Here is a 21,433-nt window from a genome sequence, read left to right as displayed (position 1 = left end):
CCCTGCGGCGGCTGCCTGTCTCCTTGCTGCTCCGTAGGGGGAGGCATCATGGGGATGGGGCGCACACGCAGGTGGAGGGTCTGCAGGCTTGGAGCATGTGTCTCCGCGGAGTCGGCCAGGCCCCTGCCCTCAGCTGGGAGTAGCAGCCGCTCTGTTTGGGACAGCGCCCCTCCACGTCCCTTCTCCCGCCTTCCAGTAAGCACAGGTGTGATGAGAGCGCCTCCTGGTGGCACCATGCTGGGATTCTCCTGGAGGCAGTGTGGGCGGCTCTGAGCCTCTGGGGAAGGAATCTCAGCTGGGGACTGAGCTCCATGCAGCTGCTGGGGTCCTACGCTCTGCCATGGTCTAGGTAGCAGGCCTGCTCTCCCAGTGCCCAGCCAGGGCAAAATCAACTGTCCTTCCCAGCCACTGGGGTGCAGTGCAGGTCAGAGAGACACTGTTACACAGACCTGTGCAGCACTGGCGAGGTAGGCAGGACAGAAGAACAAGCCAGGCAGAGGAGTGAGGGATGAATGGGGACAGGACCCAGCGGGGAGGATAAAGTACCTGGCAAATATGCCACAGGGCATGTGTAACTACCACTGGGCAGATTTGAACCTGGGCTGGCTGGAGCTTAGTGGAGGCACCTCTACCATGTGAGCTAAGAGCCAGCTGGTTGGCAGCTGAGGCTGTAGAGCTCCCTTGTTCTTAACTCTCCCTGTAAGTGGTCTAAGTGGTACCATATGGGACAGCGGGTTACACAAGCAGTACTGAGCCCCCGGGCAGGCATGGGGGTGGCTGGGGCACAGGGCCTGCTCCTCCCTATCGGGTTTGGGAGGGGTTGGCAGGGGCACGTGTCCCTCCTGCGGAACACTGCTCCACCCCTGCTCTCCTCTCTCTCTGTCGGCCTAGGACAGGGTCCCATGTCCCTTTGGGGACACTTCTACCTCCTGAGCCAGGAACCTCCCGGGGAGCAGTTACACCTGGAGACATGGGATCTCCCCCGGCTATGCCACTGACTCAGTATGTGACAAGTCCCTCCCCCCAAAAAAACCTCCCTCTCGGTGACTCAGTTTCCCCAACAGGGACATTGACCCTCCCCACCCTTGTAAGATGCTTTGAGAACCTCATCTGGACCAGGCAGGAGCTGGGGCAGTCTCACGCCTCAGCTGCTGTGCAGGAGCCCGGGCTACAATCACGCGTTCAGCTCCCAGCTGTCCGTCCAAGGCCCGGCACAGGGTGGAACTGGTGCCAGGGGTCAGCGCTTTGCAGGGGCTGAGTTCTGTATGGCCGCAGCGGGTAGGCTCACTGCAGAGTTAACTTGGGCTGGCCCCTGGCATGTCCCACCTGGCGTGGCCTCATATGGGTATGCACAGCTCCCCTGCAGCACCCGCTTTCTGTGCCCTGCCTGATTCTGCGCTCGCCCCATGTGTGTTCCCAAACTTCCTGGGGAGGTGGTCCTGGATTCTTTCTCGGGCATGCTGGGAGAAAGTGTCCGCCCTTCTGGGGGCGCGGGGCAGTGTGGGAAGGTGCTGGAGGCCCATCTGCATGTGCGGGGGGGAGCCAGCAGCCACCCGCAGGGCCCAGGTACTAGCCTAGAGCAGCCAGCCTGGGTGTGGAGTCCCACCATGTGGGGCAGAGGTTCAGTGTGAACGGGAGCCAGGTACCAGCTCAGGGGAAGCGACTGCAGTGGAAGGGGCGGGGCGGGGCGGGGGGGGGAACTTGCACTCATTTAAATGGTCATGCTGAGCCAAGCTGCTCCCCGCTGGCTGCAGGTCAAGCCTTTGGCAAGGGCCCATTTTCCAGGCTCTCCTTGTGCATGGGCCCCCGCCAGGGCCTGGCTGGCAGATCTCTCAGGGGGCCTTGGAAAGGTGGGAGGGAAACGGCCGCATCAGCTCTCCAGCCTTGTGCTCTTCCTGAGCCCTGCAGGACACCGGCAGCCAAGGCTCTGGCTGGCAGGTCCACTGCTCCTAGGAAGTGCATGGCCTGTCACGCCAGGGCTAGGCAGGCAGCCTCCGGGCACATGGTTCACCAGGGCCAGCCGCTGGCAGCCCCCAGACTCTGTCTAGCGGAGCCTCCCGCAGGCACCGCTGCTTTAGCTCTCAGCCGCCACAGTTCGCCATTCCTGGCTGACAGGGGCCCCTTCCTGCAGCTGGCTGCTGGCCCGTAGGCTGGAGGCTTCCCGCCCCTGCTCTAGGGCAGGCCAGAAAGGCAACTGTCCGAGTGAGGCCAGTAGCCCCCGGGAAAGGCCGGAATCAGGTGGGAGTTGCCCCCTCGCCCCATGTGGTACGTGCTGGGAAGACGCAGACAGGCAGCCCTGCCCTAGGGGTCTCCAGCAGAGACAGCCCGAGCAGAGTGCTCCAGCCCAGCCTCGGGGTCACCCCCGGGGCTGAGATCCGGTCCATCTGCCCTGCCCCAGGAAACACTCCCCTGCACTCCGAGTGGGGGCTCGTTGCACCAGCGGGAGCCTGGCCGCGATGGGCCAGCAGCCCAGCCAGTGCTGGGAATGGCTGACAGGGACTCTCAGCGGGGCGTCTCCCCCATGCAGAGACGAGCTCCCGAACTGGCTGCAGCTGGGATTCTGTTCCAGCACGCAGGCCTCCAGTGAGCAGCCGGAGCGCCCTGGGGCCTGCCCAGGGACTGGTGCCAAAGGCAGCTGTCCGCCGGCTCCCGCTGTGGGGGCACAGGCCCATGCCAAGGGGCCGCTGCAGTGCTGGGCGACTCTGCGCCGTGGGTTCCTGCCCCAGAGGAGATGAGAAAGCCAAGCACTGACTGAGCCCATCAGCTGGACGTGGAGATGCCCTAATCCCTGCAGCTCTGTGACCATGGCTCCCTCCCCCCGTGTGCCAGGCCACAAGGGCACGTCCACACTGCAACTGGAGCCCAGGGTCAGTAGCTGCAATTTTTTTGCCCCACCCCCGCGGGCCTGAGCCAACAGGCAGGGCCAGCCACAGGTGTTTGATTGCAGTGCAGGCATCCACGTGGGAGGCTCTCCTGCATTTGCCACCGCCAGGGAGACCAGCTGGGCAGAGATCCCTCAAAGCCTGCCCGTCTGCACAGAAACCTGCCTAGCCTCCCCGCTTTTGCCGACACTCCTAAACTCCGGGCGTGGCCCTGCTGTTAGCGAGCACCAGTGCGTGCCACCCAGGTAGCATCGGCGCTGGTTACAATGCTGGTACCCGGGGGCCCTGCCAGGACAGTGCAAGGGGGGATCCAAAGCTGTAATGAGCCACGTGAGGGGATAGGAATTGGTGAGGTGGGGGGTGCAGAAGGGAAGGGCTGCAGAGCCCGGCTCCGGCAGGTGCTTTCCACACTGACGTCGGCACAGCTCTTTTCAGCTGTCACCTCCTCACTGACCCCAAAGAACAGGGGAGGCAGGGGGCTCCCTCTGCCGGATCACTGCTCCCCCAGCTTCCTGAGGGAGTCGGAAATGCTCAGGGGTGGGGGACATGACCTCAGCCTGCCCCTTCCTAAAGAGCCTGCTGCTGGGCTGGCCCGGGACCATGACCATTGCTGCCTGGCAGTAGCACCCCCTACAGGAACCTGGAGGCATGGCCCTGGCGTGGGTGGTGAGTTATTTGGTGAGCCGGAGCGGTGCTGGGCACCTGCCAGCAGTAGTCACACTGCTTGGAGTCACACTGAAGAGCAGGGAGCCAGGCAGGCCTGGAGGAAGAGCTGTGCCCCGTTGGCACCGGGCCCCTTGGCACCGAGTTAAAGCACCAGCTGTGAGTGGCAACGCCTTAGCTGGAACCACTCCAGTCTCCTCGCCTCCCCCTGAGCTTTAGCTAAGGCAGCCTCCGTCCTAGTGGGATACACACAGCCAGCACCCTGCAAGGGCACAGAGATGGGGAGGTGAAGGGCTTTGCCCTGGGTGCAGAGGGAGCCAGGGTCCGAGCAACTCCGACCAGCTCTCCTGCTTCCCCCCGGCCTGCGCTCCCCCCACTGAGCCGTGCCCTGCTCTGCTGCAGTATCTCTGGGACCTTGCTCCCCAGCTGAAAGTCCAGGCTGTGATTGCCCCAGAGCTCTGGGCACTCCCGCGCACATTCACGGCCACAGCGGGGAGGAACCAGGCCCTGCCATTCACTCGTGCGAGGCAGTGAAAGTCACACACACCTGCCAAGGCCAGGAGAGGAGAGCTGGGCTGAGGCCAAGAGGCTGGAAGGGAACACCGGGAGTGGGATGTGGCATCTCAGAGTGTGGTGCCCACGTAGCAGCACTATGATGCTGTAGGAACATCGGAGCGAGGGGCAGATTTCGCCTGTCTCGGTGCATTGTCGCCTGACCGTGGATCGCTGTCAGAACAGGAACAACCAGCGAAGGAGAACAGCTGAACACGCCTCACAAAACCTCCCGTACCGCAGGGCAGGGGTTCCCAGTAAGGGGAGATGGGGACTGTTGTCATCCTGCAGGTTGCTGGGGGGGGGGGGGCTAGGTCCCTCTTTCATGCAGCTCTTCCATATACCCACCTACGTGGCTGCGGCATGGCCATGGGTGCAGCTTGGCAATTCCTGCCCCCGCGCTGGGGGTGTGGGGGTTGGACATGTCAGCACAGCTCTGTGCCGAGCCGTTACAGTGCCAGGCCGCAGCCTAGACGGGCCAGCGGCTCGCCAGAGGGCAACAGCTAAATCCTCTAGCCGTGGCTACTTGCTTGTGTTAACCTCCGTGAGCCCTTGTGCTGACAGCTACCTGCACAGGCCTCGGCTACGTACCCGGCTCCCCGCTGCGCCCCCTTTCAACTAAGCACCCCGTGGAGCAGTAGTGTCACTGGCACTATGTCACTTGCACTAAGGTAGCCAGCCTGAGATACAAAGAGTGGGATCCCCTGTGTGCAGGCCAGGAGTCACAGGGCAACAGTGAGTGTGTGTGTGTGCACACGGCGTGTGCTTGTGCGTGCACTTGTGACTGGGTGCATGTGTGTCTCCAGAGGAGCGGCTCCTGGGCATCTGGACCCCCAGGCTAAGGGGCCAACCCAGCAGGGAGTCAGCATGCAGCAAGCAGGGTGGGGCACAGCAGGACATGGCCTTTGAAGGCCCAGGGATTTCCTCCCCCCCCACACACACAAACACTCCCTCAGCCTGACCCTTCAGACACACCCCTCGCCCCCCACTTCAATTCAAAGGGACACTCCCCACCCTCCACCTGCAACTTCTGCTGAAGCAATGGTGGCTGGAGACCCAGGTCCTTTAAATCGCTGCTGGAGCATTGTGCAGAGGGCTCTGGGCGGCTCTTAGGGCTGCCGGGGGGGGGCGGGGGGGTTACTGGCTTGGGGCGGGGGCAGTGCCACAATCTCAGCAGCACTGAGGGCCGACTGCCCCGGCCCTGCCTCTCCCATGAGTGAGGGCCCCCCCACACACCTTGCCAGGGGCCCCGCAGAAGCTGTCCGCCCCCCTGACTCTCTCTCACACACCCCCACCCCCATGTCACACATCGTAGCCGTTCCAAAGTTACCCACCATCAACTCTTTGCCTCTTCACCTGAGCACCTGGCTCCACACTCCGGTCTGACCCCAGGGCTGGTGGGGACGGGAGCCAGGGGAGCATCAGAGCAGGCAGGTGGTAGGGCCCGGGCCCAGAGATGAAGCTAGATGGTCATGCAGAGTGGGAACTGGTTATTTTATTTACCTTTGAGAGGGGCATGTGGCGCTCTGGTGCAAAATGGCACACGGCAGCCAGGCCTGGTGTTCCCCAAGCAGCACTGCTGGGACCTGCCGGCTCATGCCGGCAGCTCCTTTTTGTGAATGAATCACTCCAGTGCCCTGCCCTCCCCTGCGCTTTCCAAACACAGAGCGAGGCACGCCTGGCTCTCCGCCGCTGGAGAGTGGCTCGTGGGCCAGAGGACCTTGCCTGGGGCTGCTTGTTGCACTGCATGCGAGACGGTTTGGCAGCCTGGGGGCTGACAGCAGGGCTCAGGGGGTAAGCAGACGAAAAGAAAGTTTCTGATACAACCCAGGCATGGCCTGTGGAACTCTCTGCCACTAGACATTCATGAAGGCTTAAGCATTTATTCCAGAGGAGAACAGCCGCTGTTCTATTTGATGGGATACCACCCTTCGGCCTCAGGGCATAATACAATTAGCTAACAAATTAACAATTTAACAACACACTCACCACTCCCTGGCAGGTCTAGGAAGAACCCTCCTCCCTTGGCAGGTTGTTCTACTGTGACTCAATGGGGGGGCTCTTGCACTTTCCTCTTAAGCATCTGGCACTGGCCACTATCAGGGGCTGGCCAGATGCCCCCTGGGGGTGACAATGACAGTCCCTCGTGTGGTGGTTGCCACGGCAACCTGTCCATGGGCTCTGTCCCTGGGAGGTCCAGCCGGCGCCTGTACTGCGAGCTGGGGTAGAGGGAACCACCAGATACGCTGCAATTAGGAGAGACCCCTGGGAGCTCCTTGCCGGTGCGCCCCCTTTATGGCTAATTAGCTCGTGTGCACAGGAGAGTGGGAGGGGGCAAGCCAGATGGCCCCTGCGTGCCTGAGGGGGGGGGGGGTCTGTGAGACTCCCCCAGTGGCCTGGGCTGGGCCTTGATGGAGCTTTCCAGGACCCTTGGTGCTAGTGCATTGGGGGAGACGTTCACATGGTGGGAAGTGGCCCCAGCAAACCCGCTGGGAGGAGACAGAAATCCAGGGGTGGCACTGTCACCAAGGGGCAGGAGCCCGCCTGTCCCAGGCCAGGGCTCTTCCCTCGCTCTCTCCTGTTGCTCTGCTCTGGGCACTCACGCTTTAGGTGCCCGCTGCCGACTCCGGCCCCTCTCGGCGTGGGGTGCAGGTGCTGTGCCACCAGCGGAGAGGCGCCCCCAGGTCTGGCGCTGGGAACAGTGAGGCTGTTTGTCCCCTGAGAAAGCGGTGGAGGCATGAATGGGCAGTGCCAGGGACTCCAGTGTAGGGCCAACCCACAGCAGTGCAAAGCAGAATTCCTGTCGGCCGGGGGCGGGCTGCAGTCACATGAAATGGACCCCGATCGCTGCCAGCTTCGCAGGCGAGAGGGCATCCGGACAGCAGGCACTACTGCTTAAAGTGCTCCCTCCCATCTGAACCAAGCCATGCCTTGGAGCCCAGCCCATCCCGACCTGTCCTGGGTCTCTTCTCCCCAGATGGCACCTTGCTTCAAGGTCGCTGGACTCTGGCTGGGAACATGGGGATCCGAGCCCTGAAAGCCAGGGAAGGAGACAGACCGGGGGGCAGGAAAGACCTCAGAAGGGCCTGCACCCTCCCTCTCTGCAGTGGTCCACAGGATTGCCACCTAGTGTGTGGTGCTGGGCCCATAGGGAGCCTTAGCAGTGACCCCAGAGCGGGGAGGTGTGGCAGCAACAGAGTTGGTGTGTATTATTGGGGAAACTGAGCAGGCAGGGGGCTGATGCAATTGAGGTGCAGAGCCACACCCTCAGCTGGTGCAAATGGACAGCTGGGGAGTCGGTCGCCAAAGGCCACAGGCGCCCTCTCCACCTGCCCCGACCTTCACGGTCACACACCGGCACTGGGCAGTTGGGAAACAGCCACAGAAAGGAGATAGCTGCCCTCCTTTCCCCATGCCTAGGTCCCTGGCATGCCAATCACAGAAAGGAGGGGCCCTTATCAGCACTGATAGGTCAGAAGATTATAGGCCATGCTGGGGAGGGGGTAAGCCCGTACCTGGAACACAGTGTCCCATCCTGGCACATCTGTACCAGAACGCAGCTGATAAACGGGGAGGAATGAAGGGAAGAGCAGCTAAAGAATTTGGGGGGTTGGGTCGATTCAGGACACAAGATTAGCAGAAGGCAGGAGGCCGAGCTGAGCTCCAGAAGGGCTGCAGGGGGCCTTATCCATCTCTAGGGGACGGGCGAAGGCTGGAATGAAAGCAAGAAAAGCAGAAACTTTTGTTGCCCATGAGTTTGAGCCCCATGGTACGGTCTGCTCTGTGCAGCGCCCCAGCGCCAGGCAGTTGCTGGGCCCTTGGCTGGTGGGAGAGCCAATCCTGCAGTGGCCCTGCAAAGGGCAGGCAGGTGGGGGCCAGGAACCCATCTCTTCCTGCTTTCTTTTCAGGTTTGCAAAAGACAGCATCAGCTAATGGGTGCCCTGAGTCCCAAAATAGGAGGGTGTCCTTGTTCTTTTTCCCCTCTGTAGTGTAACGATGGATGGTCTCGCAATCTGATGCTTATTGGATGCCTGCTAAGTGCTTGGCCGAGTGATATCTAGTAGCAGGGAGTTCCACAGGTTGTTCACAATGTAAAAAGGGCTTGTCCTTCTGGCTGCTTGCCACTTGTGCTGTGTCCTTGTATAGTGAGTGAAGGCAAGTGGGACCCTTGATGTCCCTCCATCGTTCACAATCCAGGTGCCTGCTGCTTCTCCGCTTCTCTCGACTACCCAGCCGCAGGCCTTTCAGTCTCTCCTTGTCTGCTGCCTTCTGTCGCCAATCCCCTTCGCCTACCGCTGTCCCCTGTCTGAGCTGGTGTCACCAGCATGCCCCTGGCGACAGTCACCTGTCAGTGGAGGGTCCTTTTCCATGGGCCTGTGAAATCTCTTTTGGCTTCTTTTACTGCCCAGATTGCTGGGGTGCTGGGGCAGGCAAGCCCTGGTGGGCCAGGGCTCTGATCTGACAGTGTCCCTCGTGCAAATGCCAGGTTGGCTTTCTTCCAACGAGCTCTCCTGCAGGCCCAGGTGCGCCTGCTGCTGCGTGCCACACGGGTGGGCAGGAGTGCACCCACCGGCATTGGATTTCACCTGCGGGGGGGGTCTGTTCCTCCAGATTTATAGCAAGCTGGGCACTGTCTTTCTTGAGCACACCTTGGGGGACAGGAGCCGGAGCCAGGGAAATGGACTATGCACCAGGGTATAACAATGTGTCAGGCCTTTATTGTCCCCTTGCCATAAAGCAGATTACGCTCAACAATAAAACACCTCAATCAAAGCCGGGAAAGCAGCTGGAGCTTGTTAGGTGGGAGAACTGCCTGTACCTTACGATCCCAGCCTCCAGCTGCCTCTCCCCATGCCCCCAATGGCTTGGAGCACCAATACCAGGGCAAGGCCCTGGGCACAGCCTACACCTGAGAGCCTGGTGCCCCATGGAAGCAGGGAGGCCTCTGCCCATCCATCCAATGGAAAGGCTTTAGGGAAAGAGAACAACACCTTCTTATTGTAGGCAGCCTGGGTTTGTAGACCAGAAGTATCCCAAACACCTTATCTAGGGGCCTCAGAGGACTAGAGCGGGGAGAAAGCTGGGAATCTGTCTCTAATTGTGGGTGTGCGAACAGCTGGCCTCTGATTGCTTGCGCCTCCAGCCCTTCCACGCTGCTTGGGTGGGCTAATGCTGGACGGAGACTGAGCAGCACGTCCCTGTTCATCCCAATCCTAGCGTCCCACAATGCACTGCACGGGGAGGGTGGGGTTCAGACTGAGCTGGGAGGGGAGGAATTGGCATGTTCTTTGGCCAGCGGCTCTGAAGGTGCCCAGGTTGGGTCCAGCCGTGGCTGGGACGGGGTGGGGCTAGGCAGGTCTAGGTTTACGGCCGAGGCGGCTCACAAGCTGGTGAGTTCTGTGCCCAAACAAGCGGATTCCTTCCTTTATTATGGCAATGCTGTTTATTGTCATTGGAGGGAGCAAAGTCCAGGAGGGTGGGAAGTAGAGGAGGCAAAGAGGGTGACACCTCCAGTCCCACCAAGATTTGCCCATAAGCCAAGCGCAGGACTGTTAGCAAGATGAGGCCTCCAGAGCGGGGTTCATTCAGCCAAAGAGACATTCCCAGCAAGCTCCCGGAGACCCTGGACATTCCGCAGTTCTGGCCCCAGCCCTGGCTGACAGATGGAGCATATGGGGACCACAACACCTCCCATCAGGAGGCCATGCCACACACCCGTCCAGATGCATTCCAAAAGCTGCTGCATGGGATGCCCTTGCCAGCCTATGCGGGTTAGCCAAGCTGTCCCCTCCACTCAGCCAGTACCCCCGCCCGCTGGGGTCTCAGACTGGGACTAGTAGAGACTGTGCTGCTCTTCCTGGGACTGGTTCCATATCTGGGACCTTCCCGAGTTCTCTGCACTGCTGGTCTCGGAGTCCTGCTGTCCCGGGGGTTAGCGGGAACTTGCTGAGATGGCTTCACTCCTTCCTCTGAGATCCCAGCCCTCCATCAGGCTGGGTGCCTGCTTCTTCGCCTCCACAGCTCCGCAAGGCACAACCAAATGCCCAGAGGTGAAAGTAATGGGTGAGCAGCTCCAGCAAGAATTGGCTGAGCTGCGGCAAAAGTCAGCCGGGAGCTATTGAAAGAGCTGGCAGGGACTTGGGTTGCAATAGGACGGCACCTGTAAGACATTTAAGTTGCTTTCACCCCTGCCTCTGCCTCCCCCCCAACTTGTCAGGGCTGAGGTCTCTGCCGAGCGTGAACGACCCCCCTTCACCTCAGTGAGGTGTCGACTTTGGAGTCTAAGAAGCACTCAAATGCCAACACTGATATGTATGTATCTCTTCGCTCTGGGATCGTGCAGGCGGCCTGAGGAGCGCACTGCCCCCACAAGCACATGCTTCCAGCTAGGGATAAGAGCAACTCAGCCCCTGTTCCAGCCCTGAGGTGCAGACAGAAAGGAAACCCTGTCAGCAAGGAGGCTGCATGACAGTGGGGCCCTCAGGCCGGAGCAAATCCAGGGGAAGCTGGTAACATGAAAATCCCCCAAAGTACTATTGTTGTTATAGCACCAACCGGTGCAAAGACCCTGACTATGAAAATGGGCGTTGCAAAGTCGATGAATTTTCAGCAGAATGCATTGCCCGCTCAATAAGTCTCATCAGTGAGTTTTCACTACACCTGCAATTTCTAATGGGAGGCTGGTTTATTTCCTGTATTTTTATATAATGGAATTAACTCCTGCTCGCACGCACACATACACACAAACACCTAAATGCACCCACAAATTAAGTAACCTAAATCCAATCTCACTCTTTAAAAAAAACTCACAATACAACTGGAGATGTTGCAATATTGTTATTTACGCAACATGCTTCAAATGTGACCTGCTGATACATGTGACGCTCCTTATTTCTACCAAAGACAAGAGGACGGCGCTGGAGTGAATGAGTTTGAGTACAGCAGGTCGGTCATTAATGGCATTATGACATGAGATAAAACCTCACAGAATAGATCCAGCCAGAGTTGGCAACCTTACCAGGAAGGCAAGTTGGCTTTGGAGATGGATGGTGACGGTGCCATTGAACAGGCGGGGGACGGTCAGGCAGCGACTGGGCCTGGGAAAGGAATGGCCCAGCATGGCTGTAGCAGGCCGGGTAAGGGAGAAGGAGCCTAGACATTGCAATCCCTTTGAAGACCATCTTGTATGCAGTTGACAATATCCTCATGGGCCAGGGCCATATGCAATACTGTGGCAGGATTACAACGCTCTTCCAGGAACCAAAACCGGGGTGGGGGGTGATTAAGGCAAATCACATGGGTTATAAACACTGCGGAGAGGTGACACCCTGCAGAGAGGCTTGCATAGACTGGGCCAAACTGGCTTTTCCACAGACCAACACCCAGAGAAAGGGCTTTGGGCAGAAAAAGGCTGAGTTTAAACTCACCCAAGGAGGCCTTCTTTCCATCCAGCAAATGGACAGGACCTTCTGTCCAAGGGGAGGCCACACACGGGGAAAGGTTGGACAAACTTGGGCTCACTAGGATCCCATAAAAGTTAGGGTGACCTCCAGGAAACTTTCAACAAGCATGCAGGAGCTTTCTATACCAGTACGGCATATCGGTAATGCTCTTCCCTAGGAATCAATGCCCTTGGCTTTGGGCCGGGGCGTGGAAGGAGGGGGGAGACTGGGGTACCCTGGCGGAGGAACTGGAGAAAGGTTCATCCTGGTGAGGTGCAGAGGGGTTGCAACCTAACTCCCCACTCTGGAGGGAGCAAGAGATGGGTCTCTGCCCGAGAGAGGCAATGGCTTGGAGCCGGAAGGCTCCAGTGGGTGTTCTGGAGAGCTCTGGAGCGGGGCGAGCCGGAGCAGCAGGGCCAGGGGTTAGCCCAAGGCAGGCGGGCAGGGATCTTCGAAGGTAGGCAGGCACTTACCTCCCCTTGAAACTAATGGGAGTTCGACCGTTACCCTAGTAATGGTCCCCAGACCCGGGCCAAGCCACAGCAGTCAATGACGGCAGAGCAGCTCCAATGCCATGAGGCTTTTGAGAGCAGAACTGCAGAGACTAAGGGGAAAGCACTGGACACCTCAGCTCCTCCCCCCGCCCAGCAGCCTCTGTGGGTATCCCTGCTCGGGGAAGGGGGGGTCCCACATTCACTGGCCTCGGCAGAACAACCAGTTTCTAGATGTCTAAAGGCCAGGGGTGTGTGTGTGAGGGGAAGGCCCCCTCACATCTGGCTGACACACACACACACACACGCTGCCTGCTAGCAAAGGTCCCTAACCTGGGCTTCTCTGGATGAGCAGCACACACGGCTCCTTGTTCTGTGAGTGGCTCCTGCCAACCCCACGGCGAGCCCCGTTCCAGGAATTATCCCTCCTGCACGCCGCGCCTGGCATGTGACTTGCTGCTCCCCTCTAAAACAGCCCTGGGCTTCTTCCAGCCTGTCTCAGCCAGGCCAGGCCAGGCCACATCAGAGCGCGGAGCCAACACGAGGCACTAGGAAGGGGCCGGTCTCAGCAGCCCCGCCGAGCAAAGGATGAAGTGGCTTGCCCAGCGGTTGGGTGCCAAAGCTGCCTGAAGCCGGGGAGTCCGGGGGATGGACGAGTTAGAGAGGAGGACTCCTGGCCACTAGCCCCCCCTGCACCCGCTCCCCTCCCGTTCTGTCCCCACACCCGCAGGGGGCTAGGAGCAAATAGGACTCAGCAGCTGGGACAGAGCCAGGCCCAGCAGAGCAACCTGCAGCAGGAAGCCCGGGACACACCAGTGATCCAAGGGCAGGGCGGTGCCATCCTCGGGGGCAGACGGCCTGGGACAGGGTCCCGCAGTAGCCACCAGCGACCCCGGCCCCCGCCTCCTGCCCACCCCCGTGCCAGTCCCAGGCGGGCTAGCGTGGCTCCGGGGCGTTCCCCGTCCTGGCCCGGGGGCGGGGGCTCCCGCGCGCACGTGGCACAGGGCAGCCCCGGCTCCGGCCCGGCGGCCCCGGCTCTGCCCCTTCCCCGCCAGAGGCGGAGCGAGCGCCGGGCCCGCCCCACATCGGGGCGGGGAGAGCGCGGGGGCTCGGGCAGGAGCCGCCGGCTGCAGCCGGGGCAGCGGAGCCGGAGCCGGGGCCGCGGACGGGGCGGGCGCCGCGATGGCCGCGGACGGGATGGAGCGGCGGGCGCTGCAGTACGAGCAGACGCTGGTGAGTGTGGCCGGCGCTGCTCGGGGGCAGGCGGGCGGCTCCGGGCTCTGCAGGGAAACTTCTTGCCCCCCGTGGCGGCGCCTGGGGAGATGCCGGGGGGGCCGTGGGGGAGCTGAGGCGGGTCTCCAGGAGGACGCTGGGCGTGTGTGGTGCCAGGGCTGCGGGCGCCCCCCTGCCCCTGCCCTGGGGCCAGACCTGCCTTGCCAGAGCGTGGGGGGTGGCCGGTGCCTCCCGGAGCTTTCTGCTGATTTCCTCTCCCGCCGGGCTCAGGCCCCCTCTTCTCCCCGTGCCAGCTCTTGGCACCAGGCTGCCCCCTTCTCGGGGGCCGCGTTTGCCATGTCAGTGCCCGGGACCCCGAGTCCCCACCCCTCGCTGCCTGTCTCTCCAGCACCGAGCCCTGTGAACAGAACAACGTCAGCTGGTGTGACCTTGGGGCCCCTGGGCAGGAGTGGGGGGGACATTTGGCACACCCAGGAGGGCAAGGCTGCAGCCCCCCCCCCCCACTGGGAGCTTTCAGGCTGCACCCTGGCTGGTGGGAGGGGATTGACAAGTCCCTTGCTAGTGCTGACCTGGGGGCCAACTTGGGGGTTTCTGCTCCCCCAGACCTTCCCTCATAGAAACCTGAATTCCACATGCCTCCACTACCTCCCCTCTCCTCCATTCTCCCCCCACAGACTGTGCCCCTGGTGTCACAAGGCATGTTGGCAGCACCATTCCCTGCCCACGTCCATCCCCCTCTTGGGGAGCAACGGGGCTCGCAGCCCTGCCCGGGAGATGATCCCTAGCCAGATCCATCTAGTCAGGGAGTTTCCCACTGATAATCAGCCTAAATTGTCATTTGATCCCTTGTGTCCCCTTAAACCGCCTTATGCACCTCTCCACCCCCCACCCCTCCAAACCTCACTAATACCTGCAGCCCATCCCCTGTCTCCCAGGCTCTCAGCAGTGTGTGGCACACCCCCACTCACAGATTTAGCTCCTTTCGTTTCCCTGCCAGCCCCTAAGCGTCTTGCTGTGTATGACGGTGGGCAACCTGGCTTGCTGCGGCTGCCTTTCTGTCCTACACCCCGTCCCGAGGGTGCCTCTATTCTGTGCCCCAACCCCTTCTCCAGCAAGCTCCACACAGCTCACTGCCTGGCTTCCTCACCTTTAACCTTAGTCCCGTGTTTATGGTGCGAGTACTGCACCCTAGATGTCCGTATCTCCTGATTCCTGGATTGCCTCTTGCCTGTACTCGCCAGGTAAACACACGGCTCCTCGCAGCTCCATGCCTGGGAGGCCAAAGTGCAAAGGGACTTTGCTCCCCTATCTCCTGGCCTCTCTGATGCCCCCATCCCTCAGCTTGAGCTTCGCCGCCCAGCTCTTACCCCCGCAACACTGCCTGCTAGTACCCCGGCCTGCCTCGCCTCTCCTGCAGGGCCCAGCCATGTCCCTTGCTTCCAGCATGGCGATTCCCTCATCTCCCCGGGTCCCAGAATCAACGCTCCTCCTCCAGCTCCCATTCCCTGCAGCTGCTGGGTCAGAGGTGCTCCTCGGGGTGCCTGGCTGTGCTCCATCCAGGGGCGGGTTCAGACCCGCTCTCCCTGGCTCAGAGAGCTGATATTGCTCCCTGCAGGCTCCTCTTTTGCCTCAAGATCTCCTCTTCCGTCAGGGTGACCAAGTGTCCCGATTTCATAGGGACAGGCCCATCATTCAGGGCTTTTTCTTCTATAGGCGTCTATTACCCCCCACCGCCGTCCTTTTGCCCTTGCTTTCTGGTCACCCTGTCTTCCATGAAACAGCCCAAGCGCTTTGCTCGAGGGTCTCGCGCACATCCCACAGCCTGAGTAGGGCAAGTTCATGGCACTTCCCCCCCCTGCTCATTTCCCTCCCGGCCACATCAGTGTGCCAGCCTCCTCTATTTAAGGGGCTCCTCCACGCCTGGTTTGTCACTCACATGGCAGAGTTCCCCCCGAGCTGGGTGCAGCCGTCCCGCTGGCATCTCTCCAGAACTGATGGGAGAGGGGACTCTCCCCGTCTTGCTCAGATGCCTGCACAGCCCTGTCCTGGTGGGGAGAAGCATGCGACACTGCACGTACCCTGCAGGGGGCGCTGCTGGCAGGCTGCGCTCTGCTGCCTCCTGGGCTCTGCAAGGGGCAGCTGCTGAGGGTGCTGACGCTCCATGTGCTTGCATGATCCTTTGAGGCTCAAGCCCCAGGCGATGAAGTAGCAGGTGACCAGTGTCCCTGTGGTGGTGCTGCACCCTGGGTGAACTGCGCTTCCCTGCCACACCCCAGAGGTGGCTGCATTCCTTCGGGAAGCAAGGGGCCAGAGGCCCCTCAGGGCTGCCCTTGGAGGCGGCTCTAGGGGCACAGGGCTGAGGGGGTTGGCGTGTGGAAGGGGCACAGAAGGTGGTGGGGGAATCGTGGGTCAGAGAGGAGCAGGCGCTGGGGTTGGGGGCAAACACAGGCCTCTGAGCCAGGCCAGGTGGCGCTCGCCCTGAGAAATGGCCGAGTCTCTTGGTGTGGCTGTCATGCCTTGAGCCCCTCTGCCGGACGTGCCTTTGGGGGACCAGGTGTTACCTAAGAAGGGGAACGCGAGGTTGTGCCAGCTCCAAGCCCTTCAGCATTTGCTGTGGCTGGTCAGGAGCCCAGTCCGTGCTGTGCTGCAGCTGCTTGGCCCAGCACTGAGCATCAGAGACACTGGGGGGTAGGGAGGCACTTCAGATTTCGGACACCTGCCAGCCGGAGGCAGAGAGAGCAGGCCTGGGGGCAGTACCTGCTCCAGATCCCCACAGCCCCTCCTCTTTCAGTAATGGGGCAGAGAGGGGTTGACTTCTGCCCTGCCCGTTCTCCGCCCCCCGGACACTGACTCCCCCTCTCCCCAATCTCTTGTATCCGTCTCTGGCTAGTGCGTGTGGTCCTGTGGCTAGTGAAGTCCCTGGCCTGGGAGTGAGCGAGGGCTGGGCTAAGGAGGCTGTAGGGGAGAGGGGTTCCTGGATTGTGGCGGGAGGAGGGGTTTTGCTGATACCCTATGCAGGATGTGCTAGTAGAGCACATGCAGCCCCGGGCAAGCCAGGGGCATAGGCTGCTGGATGCTGGCGAGGCGGCAGGGCGAAGGGCCCAGCAGTGCGCCGAGGACTCTCCTCCCCAGCTCGCTGCAGTGTTACTCTGGCTCCAGCCGGAGGCCGTGGGACTGCCTCATAGAGAGGGGGGCGGCGTGTTGCAGCGCACACCTGCATTGCCCAGCCCCGAATCTCCACTGTGCTCACGGCGGGGGCAGGGGGGCGCGGTGCCGTTTAGCTGCCTGTGGTCTCTCCTGGCAGTGCCTTGCTAGGAAGAGGTCAGGTGCACGCGCTGGGTGGGCAGTTTCCAGGGCTCTATATCCCGGGATAGAGTGTGAGGGCAGGAGAGCTGTTGTCTCAGGGGCCAAACGGCCTCCTGGCATATCTACACATGGGACCGGTGGCTCTTCCCAGCCCCCGCCACTGGAGCATGGGCATTCTGGGCAGCTGGTACCAACCACCTGGGGAGTAGCCTGCAGCTGACTCTGCTAAGAGCCCATGCCAGGACGGAGGGCAGGCTGCCTTCACCCTGCTGCGATGGCCGCCCTACGTTAGGGAGTGAACCCCAATCTCCAGACCTAGTTGCTGCGGCAGGGTGAGGAAAGAGCCCCGGCTCCCTCCCGGGGGCTGTAACGGGCTCAGCTCCTCTGGAGATGGGCACAGAAGAGGGACACCACAAACCCACGGTTGCGGAGAGGGCTGATGCCCAGCCGTCCACTGAGGGAAGCGTCCTGGTGGCCCGCCCAGCTCCCCAGGCATAAGGACACCGTGTGGCTTGGTGCTGGATCGGAGGGCTGCACGGTGCGGTGGGGAAGGAGGGCATGTCGGTGGAGGTGCTGTTTCTAGAATAGCTTCTCCCTCTCCCCCCGCGCACCTTGTCCCAAGCCCCTCCATTCCTGGGCAGCTCCCTAGTGCTCCCACCCAGCTCGGGGCGGGGGGCGGGAGGCTGCACTTGTGAGAACAGAGATGTATGGGGATGGGGTCAGTGTCTGTGCAGCAGCTGCCAAGCAGCCTACTGCCTCGTGAGAGACTCCGCAGGGTGGGAGGGCTCGTGTGGCCCCCAGTACCTCAGCCCGTGCCCGGCACAGTCACTGCCGTCTGCCTCCTCGCCCCAGGAGCCCAGCTGATGGAGCAAGCAGGGTGCTTTGGAGACAGGCGGTGCCCCCCTGCCAGTCGTGAGCGATGCGGTGCCAGCTCCCATGAGCATGTGAAATGCCCCCTCCCCCCCCCGCTTCCCTGCTGATCAGGGGACAACTTGTCCCTTTTCTGGTTGAGCCGGCTCCATCGCTCAGACGGCCTGGGTAACCGCCTATGCCCTCCACAGAGCTCCTGGCCAGGTGGGCCTTTGGGAACGGCCTGCACTGTGCTGGGCTCTAGGCAGGGCCGGGGGGCAGCGGAGGGGCGCTGCAGGCGGCTTGTGCCGGGCTGGGGAAGTGCCCGTGGCCGTGGGGCTGGCGGAGTGCACGACACGGATGCCGTTTCCTCCTCTGAGACATTTCACACCTTTGCAGCCCAGGGAGTTCAGGTCTAGCTGGAGCCGGGCCCGACTGGTTTGCACAGTGAGCGAGCTGTGGGAATCGCCCTCCCAGATGCGTCCCAATCCAATCAAATGGCTACAGCCTTTAAAGTGCTGCTTCGGGAAACAGCCGGGGCTCTTCGTCGCCCCCATCCGTCCTCTCCCCCCACCCAGGGCTGGCCTTACCATGAGGCGAACTGAGACTGGGGGGGGGTGCCACTAGGAACCAGAGTGTCGAAAACTGTCTGCTGCTGGTGCAGCATGGGGGCGTTATTTGAGCTCCCCACCTCAGGTGCCAAAATGTTGTGGGCCGGCCCTGCCCCCACCCCATAACCCTGCGGTCTGACTAAGCCTCAGTCTCCTTTCTCGGGGCTAGGGCAGGTCTCTCTTGGCCCCCGCTGACAGCTCCATCCTTCTCCGGTTTCCCCATTTGCCTCCATCTCTTCTCCAGCTTCCTTATCTCTGGCCGCAGTGGGCGATGGAGGCCCTTGCGGGCTGGTTTCCGTCCCGCTCCGTCGCCGGGGGCGGCTCACAGCTAGCAGCGTGCGAAGGGACGCACGAGCCCCTCTCCTACTGCCACAATCTCACCCAAAGTGCTGGCAGAGGACCCCGTCCTGGGGAGGGCGAGAGACTGGACCCCTCTGCCCTGGGTGGCTCCCCAAGCCCTCCTGCAAGAGCTGCATGGGGTGCCCGTGGCCGGGACGTGAGCCCCTCTCGTGCCCAGCCCTGTTGCTCCGAGGTGCCGCCGCCGGAGCGTCTCACAAGCACCTCTTGTTCCTGCTGCGGCAGCTCAGGGTGATCCCAGCCGCCCGGGAGAGGGTAATAAAAGCAGCGTGACACAGATTGTTGCTGCTTTTCCCTTTGTCCCCGGCACTCCTGGCGCCCAGGGACGCAGCCCGGCTCAGAAGAAAAGGCCTTTTCAGCGAGAAGCTGAGAGTCCCTGTGCCATGCTCACGTGGCTCCCCAGCCTCTCCGGGACCCCTCCCGCCTGAGCCCGTGGGCCCCGAGTCTGTGAGAACTTGGGACTGATCCTTTCTAGAGCCGGCTGCTGTTTGTGCCCGGCTCTGGCTCCTGCAGCCTGGCTGGAGCCCCCAGAGCAGGCGGTGCCGGCTCCCTCCTGTGGGGCATTGGGGAGGGGAGGTGCCCGAGTCTTGTCACCTGCTGCCTGTTCATATGGTGGCCTTGGGGCCAAGGCGGGACGCTGCGCCACCTCCGTGCCATGGCTGGGCTGGGGGCAGGGCCTTGGTTGGCTGGGAGGCCCAGAATGTAGGGAGTCTGGGGGAGGGGGAGCTCCTCCAGTGGCACAGTGAATAAGGTACCCGTCTCCGGAGCCAGAGATCAAGGGCTCAAGTCCTGTCCTCAACCAACGTGGACCTGGCACCCTGGGAACTAAGGGGGGCCCAGAATGTAGTCACAGGACACGGCTGGCACATGGAGGTGCCCGTGACATGGGGCCAGTGCAGGCTGGATGGGGCTGCGGGGGCATCGGCACTGCAGCATGTGCCAGTGTAACCAGCAGGCTGCCCCGGGGTATCTGGGCATGAGAAGGACCCCCCCAAACTCACGCAGGCCCGGTCCCAGGAACAGCTGCAGAAGGTGCCGTCTCTTCCCCATGTCTGGCAGGCAGGCTCCAGAGCTGAGGAAGAGCCAGGAGCAGCCATGGCCAGCCCCTGCCTCTCCCCAGCCAGGCTCAGGTTCATCTGCCTGCCTCAGAGCGGGGAGTCACAGGTGTGTGGGCAAATGCAGGTGCATGCCCAGCCCAGTGCCCTCTCCCTGGGCATGCATGGTGCTCGGTGCCCCTAGAGGTGCCAATGCAGTCGGATGAATTCCCCTCCCTCAGGCCACATGACGACCTCGGTTTTCTGCCCCCGGCCAGATCTGGGGCCTTTTCACAGTGCTGTCTCAGGGCCACGCTCAGCCTGGGCAGGAGCCCTTTGAATGGGTTCAGGCGCTGCCCAAGCGGAGTTGCCTGAGGCCCCCACTGAGGGCCAGCGGGCCGGGCACCCGAGGGATGCGGTCAAGTGAAAGGTCCGGGAGAGCCTCTCTCCCTGCCCCCGGCCTCCCTGCCACCCTGGAGCTGTGCTTATTCAGCTGCTTCTCTGCGGAGGCAGGGGACTCGCTGCTGTTTGTTTTCAAAAGGCCTTTGTTGAAAAATAAGCTGGGGGAAGGCAGAGAGCTGTGGCCAAGCCCCTCGGGGAGCCCAAACAAAGCGTCCGGCCTTTGGCAGAGCAAGCAGGGCGGGCACAGCCAGTGCCGTGCGGGGATGCGGCTGGGCACTGCCAAGACCAGAGGGGAAGCCACTGGCCTTAGGAGAATGCAGCTCCCCCAGAACCCCATTTCCCTGCCTCTTGGGGGCGCTGTGAGCCAGGCCCTCACCTTGCTGTTCGGGAGCAGACCCAGGGATCACTGCAGCCCCAGTTGCGCCAATATTTGTACTTGGGAAAGAGCAAAGCTAACGAAGTCCAAACAGGAGACAAACCAGAGTGTCACCGGGTTGGCCAGGGTGTGAGTGAGCGATTGGAGGGGGGCGGCTGGGCAGAGCTTGGCAGAGGGAACAGTCTGTTCAGTGGGGAACGCTCTGCCGCACATGGACCCGGCGCAGCGCTGTGCTGCTGTACGGTTGCTGCGTGTAACGCTCTGGGCCGATGTCCGCTGGGATGCCACGCTCGGCTCAGGGTCCTCTGCCAGAAAGCAGGCGCTGGAGGGGCGGCTAGCGTCAAAGGCACCTAACCGTGTCCGTTCTAAGCCCTGCTGTGGCACTCGCTGGCGCTCTGAGGCCGGCCGCTGGCGGGAGGGCAGGTCTGAAGAGCGATGGTTCAGCCCGTGGAAGGACGAGACGGGGACTCGGGTGGGGGCTGCCTGCCCTCCGATCCCGCTAGCGGCTTTGTTTTCCCGTTGTGCAGTTCTGAAGCTGAAGTGGCTGGAATTTGGCAGGGCCGGTGCTCCCCGAGGAGCGGGTTCTGTTGCTGTTCCGGAGGAGCTGGCTTTGATGCGACCGAGTGACGAGTTGGGGGTGGTGCTGTCGTGTGGCTCTGCTGGGCGTGTGTTTGGGGCTCATAAAGTGCCTGGCAGGGGCAGGATTCCCATCCCGGGGCGGGGGGTCTTTGTTCTTCTCCCCTGATGCATTTCTCATTTTACTTCCCCTCGAAACAAGCACAAACCCCTGGTAATGTCCCCGGGGGGGGGGGGGGAGGCCAAGGTCCAGCGGTGGGCACGCCCCGCCTTGCCTGTCGTTGCGGCGCAGGGATCAGAGATGGCATCGCAGGCTGCTATTGGTAGCGACTGATTTCTCCATAGCAGAGTGCAGCTGCCCCAAACATTGGCATGTCCTGCCTGAGCCGTCAGCTGGCTCCCAGACACAACAGCGCTTACGGAGGGAGGAGTGATGACGCAGGAGGGGCTGAGGGGACCTGGGGTGACCTTGGGGAGGTCACACAGGCAAGTGGCAGGAGGAAGGGGTTGTAGGCTAAGAAGTGGGAAGCTGTAACAGCCTCCGTTTAAAGTACTTCTATGGCTCCCCTCTCCCTAACGGGGGCTTGAACCCCCTAATGTGTTTATCCTCACCAGTGCCTCTGCACGTCACCCACCGGAGTGGCCACTTCAAGATCAGT

The 21,433-nt window shown here is 61.8% G+C and overlaps 1 protein-coding gene across 3 annotated transcripts in view; it reads left to right on the top strand.

The window, feature by feature from the left end:
* The first annotated feature begins 13,086 nt into the window (after window positions 1-13,086).
* The window catches only part of CLCN2 (chloride voltage-gated channel 2), a 45,177-nt gene continuing 36,830 nt past the window's right edge, over window positions 13,087-21,433 (top strand). Inside the window, exon 1 of one of the 3 annotated variants that reach the window (XM_089780734.1) lies at window positions 13,087-13,263. In XM_089780734.1, the coding sequence (XP_089636860.1) occupies window positions 13,213-13,263 (51 nt within the window). In that variant the 5' untranslated portion in view covers window positions 13,087-13,212. The remainder of the gene's footprint in view (window positions 13,264-21,433) is intronic. The other 2 variants (XM_075938078.2, XM_075938079.2) reach the window with 2 other exon arrangements.

Source organism: Pelodiscus sinensis, chromosome 10 (genome assembly GCF_052426305.1).
Source record: "Pelodiscus sinensis isolate ZL-2025 chromosome 10, ASM5242630v1, whole genome shotgun sequence".
Classification (NCBI taxonomy): Eukaryota; Metazoa; Chordata; order Testudines; family Trionychidae; genus Pelodiscus; species Pelodiscus sinensis.
Note: the sequence above shows the minus strand (reverse complement) of the source record. Positions and strands in the feature narration are given on the sequence as shown.